An 11,353-nucleotide genomic window follows, 5' to 3' on the forward strand; every position below is an offset into this window, starting at 1 on the left:
AATTAATCAGAACTTTGTGACAGAAACAGAAGAAACTATTTGTGATTTTTATTTTTTGTGGAAATATAAATCTTTTATGATTAAATATTATGGTCTGTATGCAAACATTATTAGGTGAAAAACTGAGTGTGAAAACAAGAACCAAACCTTTGATACTCAGTGACAAAATATGAAGAAAACACTCGCTGCTTCGGCAACAGAGTGTGTAATAGGCAAAGTATGACAAGAATTCCATGAATAATTGTTAATTAAATAATGAATATGCAAGGAGGAAAGAACAGTATGGTAGGTATATTGTGAATAATGCTTAGGTCCAAGCTATCAATTTAAAAACGACAAAGAATAATATTAAGATTAAATTTATTCAATTCATTACAATTATATGATGTAAATAGAAATATGCCTCCGTAGTTGTTCAATCGGTTTTGAAGAAACTCTTTGAATGGAAAGACCTGGGTTCGAATCCGTCTAGCTCTCAAAGAACCTACACAAAGGGTTTTAAACTTAAATGAGTTACCAGGTCTCATACGATGATAAAGAGTTTTTCTCCCGAAAACCTCGTTTTTGTTTGTCCCTCAAGTCATGCAGATCACACCAGTGAATACAGAAACCAAATACTTATCCCAAGTGGGATGCAGAAGACGAATGGCAGGTCGACTACATTAAATTGACTAAAGTCCTTAATCAAGGAACTTAACCCATCTTAGACAGGTGAGTAATGGATGAGTACGGAGGTGGAAAGCTTCCCTTCGGGAAATTCGGGTTTTTTCCATCTCTTAAAACAGACAAACAGGCCAGAAGAACACACGCAATGTGCAGCAGACATAGGACCTATGGAAATAAGGAGATTAATCCCCTTGGGTTGAATTTGGTTCAAACGCGTGCATGATATTGTCTGGGTCTTCGCAAAAGAGTGAAATAGGAAGAAGGGAAAAAAAAAAATATATATATATATTATTATTATTATTATTATTAAGAGAGACCTCCAGGGAGTCAGAGACTCATCGACGGAGGCCACATACTACACACACCAGCTATTATACTTATTCTTGAATTCATTTACACTGCTTTCACTCACAACATCCAAAGACGATCCATTCCAAATCCGCACCACCCTCTGAGAGAACAATCTACCCCTCACACCCTTCTTGGCAGCCTTCATTCTCAGCTTCCAAGGATGCCCTCTTGTCCTTTCCCCACCCTCCATAATTGAAAAATTCTATCAATTGAAATCCTGTATGACCCTTTCAGAAGTTATTAAGTCTCAATCATATCACCCCCGCCCTCTTTCTTCTGTTTACTAGTGTCTGCATTCTGGAAATTCTCAATGTCTTCATAATCAGTAATCCACAATCCTGATATGGTTTTTAACACTATCCTTTGTACTCTCTCCAATACATCAAAATCATAACAGAAACCAGGAACCAGACCTGCGCACAATAGTCCAAGTGAGGTCTTATCAAGGCCTTGTAAAGATGCAAAATAGAATCCTTATCTTTACATGTGAATATTCGTTTCAGCATTGCAATTATCTTTAGAGTTGTATTTGCAATCTTTTCAACATGGCCCCTAAACTTCAACTTCCTATCTATTAACAGAAACCCATTTTCACATGCCCACAATTCCAGCCTATTCAAATCATTCTGCAAAGACTGCATATCAGCAGCATTCCTGATTACCCTACCTATCTTTGTATCATCAGCAAATAACTATGTCGCTTGTCAAATCCTTCCCAATGTCATTAATGTACAGATTGAATAACAGTGGACCAAGCACTGATCCTTGTTACTTTAAACCCTGCAGACTGAGATTCCCCCATACACCACATTTTGATATCTATCAGTCAGCCATCCTCTTATCCATTGTAATAATGTATAACCCAAACTCACTTTCTCCAATTTATGCAGCAGTCTACCATGCTGTATTCTGTCAAAATCCTTAGCAAAATCAAAAAGTATCATGGTGTATCCATTTCCCTTGTCTAGTTCACTGGTAACGTTGTTACAAAATGTGAGGAAGTTGCTAAAACATGACCTTCCCTTAATAAACCCAACTGTTCATTGCAAAGTAGAGATTTACTGTCAACCCATTTCTGAATGCTGGCCCTAACCAATTTTTACAAAATCTTCATCGCCACTCCTGAGATACTAATTGGTCGACAGTTGGATACATCGGTCTTTGCACCACCTTGTGCAATGAATTACCATACATTCCTTCCATTCCTGCGGAATCTTCCTTGTTCTGAGACTCATATTAAACAGCCTGGTCAAAGGAATGGCCAGTTCAGCTGAACACTCTTTTAGCACACGTGCTGATATCCCATCAGTCCCTATTGCTGAATTCAATTTGTGCAACAGCTCTAATACCTTGTCCTCATACACCTGAGTTTCTTCATCCAGTGAAGAGGTAACAGTAAGCGCAATGTTGCGTTCACCAGGTTGATAGCTTTTAACGAAACGGGCACTCATTAACTGAACAACCTCTTCCGAATCTGTAACCCTCACGTCAACTGGATTTAGAAGAGTTATTCTTTCTTTTACTTGCTGCATATCGATAGAATTCTTGTGTGTTGTCTTTAGCACGCAGAGCTAGTTTCTTTTCATAATCAGACTGCTTTCCGTACAATAGTTTGACTATTCTAGCCTGCTGCTTATAACGTTCATAACGGACGTCATCCTTATGCAAATAGTATTCCTTCCACATCCTACGTTTCTTACGAATCTCTTGATTAATAAGATTACATATCCATTTGACTCCTACTCTATTTATTCTTCGAACTCTCGGGACACATTCTGATATCGCATCAAAGTATTGTTTAAATGCTTCCCATGCACTATCGATATTCTTTCCATCCAGCAATCGATTCCACTGAGCTCAGTATACTCCTCAGTTGGTCATAATTTCCTGCTTTGTATTTCAGCTGGTAACCTTTTCTGAATGGAACATTCATAAACTTAGTCACTTCCCAAGTGAGTAGCGCATGATCACTGTCACCAACTGGAGGCAGAATAGTTACGTCTTTAACTGAAATGCCATCTGGCACTATAATCAAATCTAGCCATCTTTGACCTCAAGTTCCTTCTGCCACATGATACTTGAGGAAGTTGTCCCGCAACAGCTCAATAAATGCATTTTCAATCTTCTCATGAGATTCTACTTCTATCCAATCAATATTTGGATAGTTAGTCTCCCATTATGATTACTCTTTTCGCGCTCACCTTTTCTAATTGGTGATGCATTTCTTCATCACCAGCAACCGATCCACCAGGTCTGTAATAATACCCCACTATGTAATTTGTCTTGTTAGATTCCACCTCACTCCAGATGGCATAAAACTCACTGCCACATGAAATATTATTTGTAGTATTACTACAATCATAGGTCTCAACTCTCACTGAAATTAAGTCTCCGATCTCATTGCAGCACGCCTCCACCTCTCCTATTCACTCTATCCTGTCTAAAAATTCTGTACCCATGATACTCGATACCAGTTAGTAGGTCTGATTCCGATAGCTAGGTCTCACTAATTCCTACAATCTGAGGTCGCAACATATTGACAAAGGCAACAAACTCTACCCCTTTGTTTCTGATACTCCTAGCATTCGCGTACAGGCATAATAATAATATACATGTTCTTTTGTATACTCTTGTTTGCAGTTTGCCTGACACAGTTGAACAACTTGTAGATCTCTATTCTTCTCTAATGCATTACATGTAGACATCTTTTCACACACACAAACCCGAATCGTTCTCGCATCGTCAACATTTCCACGACAAAGCTCATTCACGTCATTAACACAGTCATATACCACTGTCACACCATTCCTCCCTTTATAATTTAGTTTCACTGACTCTCTGTGTAGGTCTCATACTATATATATATATATATATATATATATATATATATATATATATATATATATATATATATATATATATATATATATATATATATATATAATGACCAGCCTATTTTTCTTCTGAAGGATTCGTCCATTGAGGGAGGTTTGGGTGTAATACTCCCATGGTGACCCAGTCCATATTGGGAGAGTGTATCTATACTTAGGTGAAGGAATGTATGAAGATAGAAGACAATTACAAACATTCATGCATAAGCGGGAATACGCTATCAACTCTGCCAATCACTCACTCACACACACACACACACACACACGAGGGTGGTCTGAAAAGTTCTCGACCTCAGATAGCAATGAGATTCTTTTGAAATCACTATAGACATTTCAAAAGATATTGTAGGATATATTGCATTCTTCATGCAATACTTGATGCGAAATACTGCATTTTTCATCTGCTGCGAGCAACTTTGATTTGCGCAACAACCAGTTTCTCCACTGTTTTGACTGCTGTATGGATTCTGGTGTGTAATGGTGAAACCAAGTCTCATCCATAGTAATAAATTGACGTACAAAATTAGTTTTATTCTTGTTAAAACGCTCCAAGCACTGTTCAGAGATTTTCATGAGAGTGCGTTTTTGATCTACTGTGAACAAGCGGGCACCCATCTCGCACAGCTTGCTCACAACAGATCAAAAACGCAGTATTTCGCATCAAGTATTGCGTGAAGAATGCAATATATCCTACATGATCTTTTGAAATGCCTATAGTCATTTCAAAAGAATTTCATTACCATCTATGGTCGAAGTCGAAAACTTTTCAGACGACCGTTGTGTGTGTGTGTGTGTGTGTGTAGGGCAACACAGAAGTAACAGGGCAGTTGCACGAGAGTAGTCAGTACAATTTCATTATTATTTTGATTATTTTTGATTTTTATTCGGTGTTATTAATTGATACTATTGAGCATTACGTTCTTCCAAATACGCCGCAAATGTATCTTGGCCTGATAATAAAATTTCCTGTTTTTATGCGGATTCTCAGACTGCCATGTAGCTCTTGTGTGACCCTGTATATAACCTGTACTGAAACTGCCAGTTAGCAATTCAGACTGAAAGAGGTAAAGGAAGACAGTTTACTATAGAATCAGGAGTAAGGTAAGATTTTTACACATACTTGTTTTACACTTACACCTACTTATTATTACCTACATTAAAAATGTAGGTAATACAATGTGGGTTTCAAATGTAGGGTTGAAAGTAAACTGCAAAAGGAAGAAACTAACGAAGTTGTTGACCTACTACGTTTTATTCAGAGTTAAAACATCCCGTTTTAATGTAATAATTATTTGTGAAATAGGAATAAAAGTGAATAATAACACTAATGTTATATCTACTTACACATACTTATTATTAAATGCAAATATATTTGGAATATATTCGCTGTTATTTGGTAATTATGCATAATTTGCAGTAAACTTTGAAAAAAACTTTCCACCTCATAATGCTTAATTTTACAGAATAGCGATGATTCAGTAAATTACTAAACAAACATCTTATAAAATCAAGTATGAAATTATCGGATTGTTTTCATTCATAAAGTGACATTTCCTGTTTTGTTTATTGCAGAGTACCAAGAATATGAAGAGTTGCGAACATGTGGCACAGCATGTCCAGCAACCTGTGATAATTGCCAGGATGAGAACCGCAAATGCACGCTCCAGTGCGTTGAAGGATGCTTCTGTGAGGAAGGACTAGTGAGACACAGCTCGGGGTTTTGTGTAACTCCAGCATTATGCGATTATGAGTAAGATCATGAAACAGAATTAAAATAAAGTTGATAATAAAGTTAATTCTTTCTTATGCTGTGTTTGGTTACCTTAACTAAAGAAAGCAGATAAAACACGACTAATAAAAATGCTCTACAAAAGCATCATTAACATTTATTAATCTCCTTTTAAACCTCCCGGATCCACGGCTTTTATTAAATATTGTGCTGTGTGTTTATTCTGGAATAGCGACATTTCCGGAACAAAGGTCACTCAGAGTTCATTTCTTATTGATATATGCGTAATGAATTATTACAATAGTATTAATATTATTATTGGATGAATGATTTCTGGTACGTTTCGCATAATTCTTATGCAGTTATTTCTTCTGTTTGGCTATTTCTATGCATGTCACTCATTGGTCACGGCTAAAATGTTTATTAAAATTTGGAAGTTGGAATGTACGAAATTTGTGGCCACAGTTTTCAGTTTTAGTTTTATATAATGTCATGGGCAAATCCAAAAACAAAAATATAGTATATATGAATATATTATTTTATGATCTTCAGAATATATTATTTTATGATCAATGCATTTTATGACAAAGTAGACTTTGTCATAAAATGCATTTAGGCAAAAACAGGGAGTTTATTATAACCGTACATAAGCCAACAAAAGTAAGGAATGATTGCAGATAATCATTGAAGGTGCATTTCTTGAGGACTTTCGTGCCTATTTTTTTTAATCATAATATTAAGTCTTAAAAGTAATATTTAAAGTAGCAGAATTTCGTGCAACAAAATACAAAAAGACTAACTACAAGCAAGAACTGTGCTGTTCGCGCTGCAATTTTCCTCCGAAGAAGCGCACGACGCACAAATGACTTGAATAGCTTTGTTTCTATTGTGGGATATTCTTCACGTTACAGACTACATTCGCATCCAGGCCCTTCAAACAAAAATCATTCTCTATACTTAGGGTTAATATATATATATATATATATATATATTTTTTTATTTTTTTTTTTTTTGGGTGGGGGTGGGGGGAGCCATTTTTGATCGGAATGAACTTGGAAGGTGTTTTATTAAAAATATTTTGTGAAATATTGTTTATTAATACTGAAAAAACGTAATAAACATCCAATTAATCACGAATTCATGTGACCTTTTCATGCTGAACTGCTTGAGCAAGTTTCCAAACGTCAGACGAGTGTGTGTAATTCGTCTATAAATATGCTGAGAAATTCGCATTGTTCAGCCCGTTAATAATATCACGTCACTTATTTAAAAAAAACCAAGTGCTATGAATTCACGCACATAACCGAAATACTACGTTCACAAGGATATTATTTTGTTCCTGTTTTAACTGCGAGTATTTTATATTCGCCTTCGCCGCAACGATTAATCTTCGACACCTTGCGGTATGTGTGGTCTGCTTGCGATGCGCAGGCAAAGTAAATTGAGAAGTGTTCGCGTACGTTACCGCGTCGGCTAAAAGTTAAAGAGCCGCATGCGGCTCGTAAGCGGCAGATTGCCTCAGCTGAAGATATTACCTGAATTCCTTATTTCGCGCATACATTCCACTGAAATAAATGCAGTACGAATCCGATAATAATGTTTGAATTCAAATGTTGCTTTTTTTCTTTGTAATGATTACAGATTCATTTTTCATAAAGATTTCAAGACAACTACAGATCAGAGTTGTATCGTGCATTTTTTTTTTTTTTTTTTTTTACAGCCGCGATCCTTCGGAATGAGCAGTTTGATTTAATTATCGCGGGAGTCAGGGTGTTTTGTTTCACAGAGTCGAGCGTTTCTGATATCACCCTGTGAAAAACGACATCAGATGCACTTCTAACATATCGCCTTGTCTAATCTGTATCGCTCCTTATCTACCCCGAAGTACATATAAAGCGATATTCTGACAACACGGTCACTTTCTGTGTAATTCTTTGGTTCATCATGAAAGCAGTTCTGGTATTTGTCGCTGTTGCTCTTCTCGTTGCTTCCTGTCAAGCAAAGGGTAAGAGTGGTTTTTCCTCTTTTTTTTTTTCCCGTCTTTGCGAAAGTCGGCAATTTTATTCTGAAGCAACAACGTGCTGCATATTAAACGGTGTTAAATATTATCGATTGCTTACCTTATTTTTTTATTAATAAATTAAATACTTAATTCTGTGTGAGTCAAGAATCTAAAGAGAATAACTCCAAACTCGAAAGGCAACTGAAGAACAGAACATGGTTCCACCAAATTATATAAGGCATAAAGTAACAAAGATTAATAGAAGGACAATCTTCTATTACGTTTAACTTGAAGATACAGTTTTAGTATTTTAGTTATTTGCTAAAATAGGAATAAAATCAAATAATGACACTGATTATATGTTTATTATTAAATGCAACTTAAAAAAAAATATTGATCTTCACTTGATTCATTTAAACGCAATTCGAAGTAATTGTTGGAGAAGATTTTCCTGACTCCCAATGTTTTTAGTTTTGATGCGCAGAATGACATTCACTCGTAACTGTCATAATCAAATTATGAAAATAAAAAGTGTGAAATTATTTCTTATGAGAATATTTGAATGTGCTCATCTATGAAATTATATTTGCTTTTTTTTAATTGCAGAGTGCCCGGAAGATGAAGAATATCAAACATGTGGCTCAGCATGTCCAGCCACGTGTGACAATTACGAAGATGAAACACGCGTTTGCACAGCCCAGTGCGTTCAGGGATGCTTTTGCAAGGAAGGACAAGTGAGAGACAGCATGGGATGGTGTATTTATCCGGAATTATGCGGATTATAACAATAATTACTTGAAGCAGAAATGTAAAACGAAGTTGTCAATAAAGTGTAAGCAAATATAATAGCTATTAATTCATTCTTATTTACTGTGTTTAGTTGGTTACATTTGAATTATCAAATGTAACGGCCTAGTGTATGTTTACGAAAGTGTATGTTTTCACGTAACTTGATACTTTTGTTTTCACACCGGTACAGCCTTGAAAATGCTAGACAGTAGTTAGTGAAACTGGTTGGGAATTTGTATTTGTAATCATTAAATCTTATGGTCTTTTAACAATAAAAGTTCTTAGTTTTAAAACACATCTTTCTTGGAAATAGATATTTGCATAAAGGAGCACACAGATTCTGTTTAATGAAGTTCACGTATTCATCGCTCTTGTTGCCTCGATAGCTTCGTAAGAACGAAAAAAATGTAATCCTGGCAAGTAATACTCCTATTTGAAACAAACACACATTAATACAGGAATGTAAAGTAAAAAATATCTCCCATGTTTTTTAAACAAACATAATAATATATGTTTTACTTGAGGAAATGTCCAAGTTTCTAGGAAAAAAAAATTGGTCGAATGGGAAGCAAATCCGCTTTTGAACCATCCGACTGTGGGTTCGAATTCTACAGCGAACGTGGATGCTTGTGAATACTCTTGGGACGACCAAATTACTTATTCGAGGCTTGAAAAATTTTTCCATGTGTAGTGTTTTTAAAATGAGGTTTCTTGGATCGATTGTTCTAACCACTGTACTAATACTAAACTCCCATAAGGTTTATGACCTTTCGTGAGTGAGTCCAATATAAGAAAAAATCTACCAGATGCTAACTGGGGTTTACAACCTTTCATAGATAAGACAACTTTACATAAAAGTGGAAGGAGCTTAGACAACCTGCAAATGCTGATTTTATTCTCCTGTTAACAATTCAACGGCTTCTCTGCAAAATCGAAACGTGTAATAAAATACATAACTTGTTATAAAAGCAATACATCAAGATAGCAATTTACAAGTTCCTAAATACTTTCAGTCATGTGGTGGACTGTGGATGAAGATACCTACCGATTGACCATAAAGTCATATTTTCATGGATGTCATTCAGATTCTTTCTGGCCGGTTATATGAATATCTCATCTGTAACTCATTTTGGGAAGAATGATCGTATGAGAGATGTGAACTTATTAAAGCGCAATCCAAAAAGTTATGGTACAGTTTATAACGTTAGAAAGATCCTTTTAAAAGAATCAGCAAAATTTTGATTTTTTTTATATCAGTAGTGAACCTGTGATTTGCAACAGTGTTAAGAGGATAACATACATGATATGAAGAAAACGTGACCTTAAGGAGTAGTGTTTCTTTAGATTTGATTGGTCTGTAAACCATAATAAGGAACCCTACAATAATATGAGTTGACTTTTTGAATAAACTAATTCCGATGAATCCAAGTAGCGCATCTGCCGTTACTAAGTTTCACGAAATACTATTGCTTTTTATGCAAGTGAGAGTGTCAGCTAAAGACTGTGATCTGAAGTCAAAGTGCAAAACCGCCACATAGTATTGTGCCAGGGAAGTAAAGCATCCCCCCTCCCCCATTCTTCTTTGTGAAATTCTCCTATTCTATATTAAATTCGGTTTAATGAAATTTTTCGTGGACGATATTAACATACAGTAATTAATTAAGGCATTTTTATAGGCCCACAATTTGGTACACTGAAGGAGGTTAATTGATTTTGATGACATCTTTCTGTTACACCTTCGTACAAGGTTGACTGTCGTTCATCTACCTACAGAAACGTTTTTTGTACGTAAAAATCTTTAAAACGAACTCATTCCAACTTCTTCACGGGCAAGGCACCTCAAGCTCGACAGCACATCTTCATATATTATTCATTATTAACTAGAAGCTCTACTGCTTTTATATATGCAATTAAGTTTTCGTTCTTTTTATTTTTTCATAAAAGAAACTCATTCCTATCTTTCGGACTGTTGATGCCATTCAAGTAGATGTCAACATTTCGAAAAGATCGTTTTAAAACATGACTGTTTCCTTCCCATTAAAAATTTCACTTGAAATGTGTGAAGGTTAAGGTGATTACTTATATAACAAAAGAAAACTAATTTCTTGAGTGAACGTTTTTGTCTCACTATACTAAAGAAGTGTGTGTGTGTGTGTGTGTGTGTGTGTGTGTGTGTGTGTGTGTGTGTGTGTGTGTGTGTGTGTGTGTGTAGAGAGAGAGAGATTGCTACCTGAATTCTTCCGGTCAAATTTTCTGAATGTTATCTTACATTAACATTCATAAAATATGAACTTCCAGAAAATCAACAGAGATAAAGATCATATAACAGGATTTTCTTTCAATAAACAGATTTTAACATCAAATAATTTAACTGTTATCTTAATCGTTTAGGTTAAGAAAAATAAATGCAACAGTCTGTGCTGAGCAGTGTTCCATTCCAAAACAATAAACAGTCATTTTATGTTAAGTGTCATATCGATGGAACATCTAATTCAAAATGACCTTATTAGTTACAAAAAAACACTGACGGGTTTTTTTTGCGCAGATGGTCCCCTTGCATATAAGAATTTTATACTGAAACTGCGTTATTTGTACTTATGGAAAATGAAAGTGCACTTTTCTAACTGATTTTTCAAGAAGATGGTGATTTTTTTTGGAAAACGTATATTGCTTGGGCTAAAGAAGATTCAACATGAATATACGGCCCTGCACTTAGAACGGGCATAAGGAATGCACTGTTTACGAAAGTTGACGAAATATGGACGGTGCTTAACAGCTGCATTTGTTATCCCTAACTGCATTCCTAATTAGTAATAAAGATCCCTTCCTCTCCTTCAGGAATATTTCTTCCTCCCCTTAATAGGGAAATCCTCCCTCCTTCCTCTGAAGTAGTAGAGGGAGATGTGCAAACATAAGGAGGCACAT

The 11,353-nt window shown here is 35.6% G+C and overlaps 1 protein-coding gene across 1 annotated transcript; it reads left to right on the forward strand.

The window, feature by feature from the left end:
* The first annotated feature begins 7,576 nt into the window (after nucleotides 1-7,576).
* LOC150102682 (chymotrypsin inhibitor-like) lies at nucleotides 7,577-8,485 on the forward strand. The gene is made up of 2 exons (XM_090399800.1): nucleotides 7,577-7,642; nucleotides 8,246-8,485. Exons 1-2 carry the CDS (start codon nucleotides 7,582-7,584, stop codon nucleotides 8,422-8,424), a joined length of 240 nt encoding a protein of 79 aa, XP_090255926.1. The 5' UTR covers nucleotides 7,577-7,581; the 3' UTR covers nucleotides 8,425-8,485.
* The last annotated feature ends 2,868 nt before the right edge of the window (nucleotides 8,486-11,353 follow it).

The sequence above is a fragment of the Typopeltis vanoorti genome, chromosome 10, assembly GCF_054136105.1.
Source record: "Typopeltis vanoorti isolate ZY-2024b chromosome 10, IOZ_Tvanoo_1.0, whole genome shotgun sequence".
NCBI lineage: Eukaryota > Metazoa > Arthropoda > Arachnida > Uropygi > Thelyphonidae > Typopeltis > Typopeltis vanoorti.

What these genes read in the sequence shown, in the direction of transcription:
- LOC150102682 (XM_090399800.1), top strand. Translation starts at nt 7,582, where the DNA reads ATGAAAGCAGTTCTGGTATTTGTCGCTGTTGCTCTTCTCGTTGCTTCC. An exon ending in TGCTTCCTGTCAAGCAAAGG is followed by an intron (nt 7,643 to 8,245) that starts GTAAGAGTGGTT and finishes TTTTAATTGCAG; the next exon opens with AGTGCCCGGAAGATGAAGAA.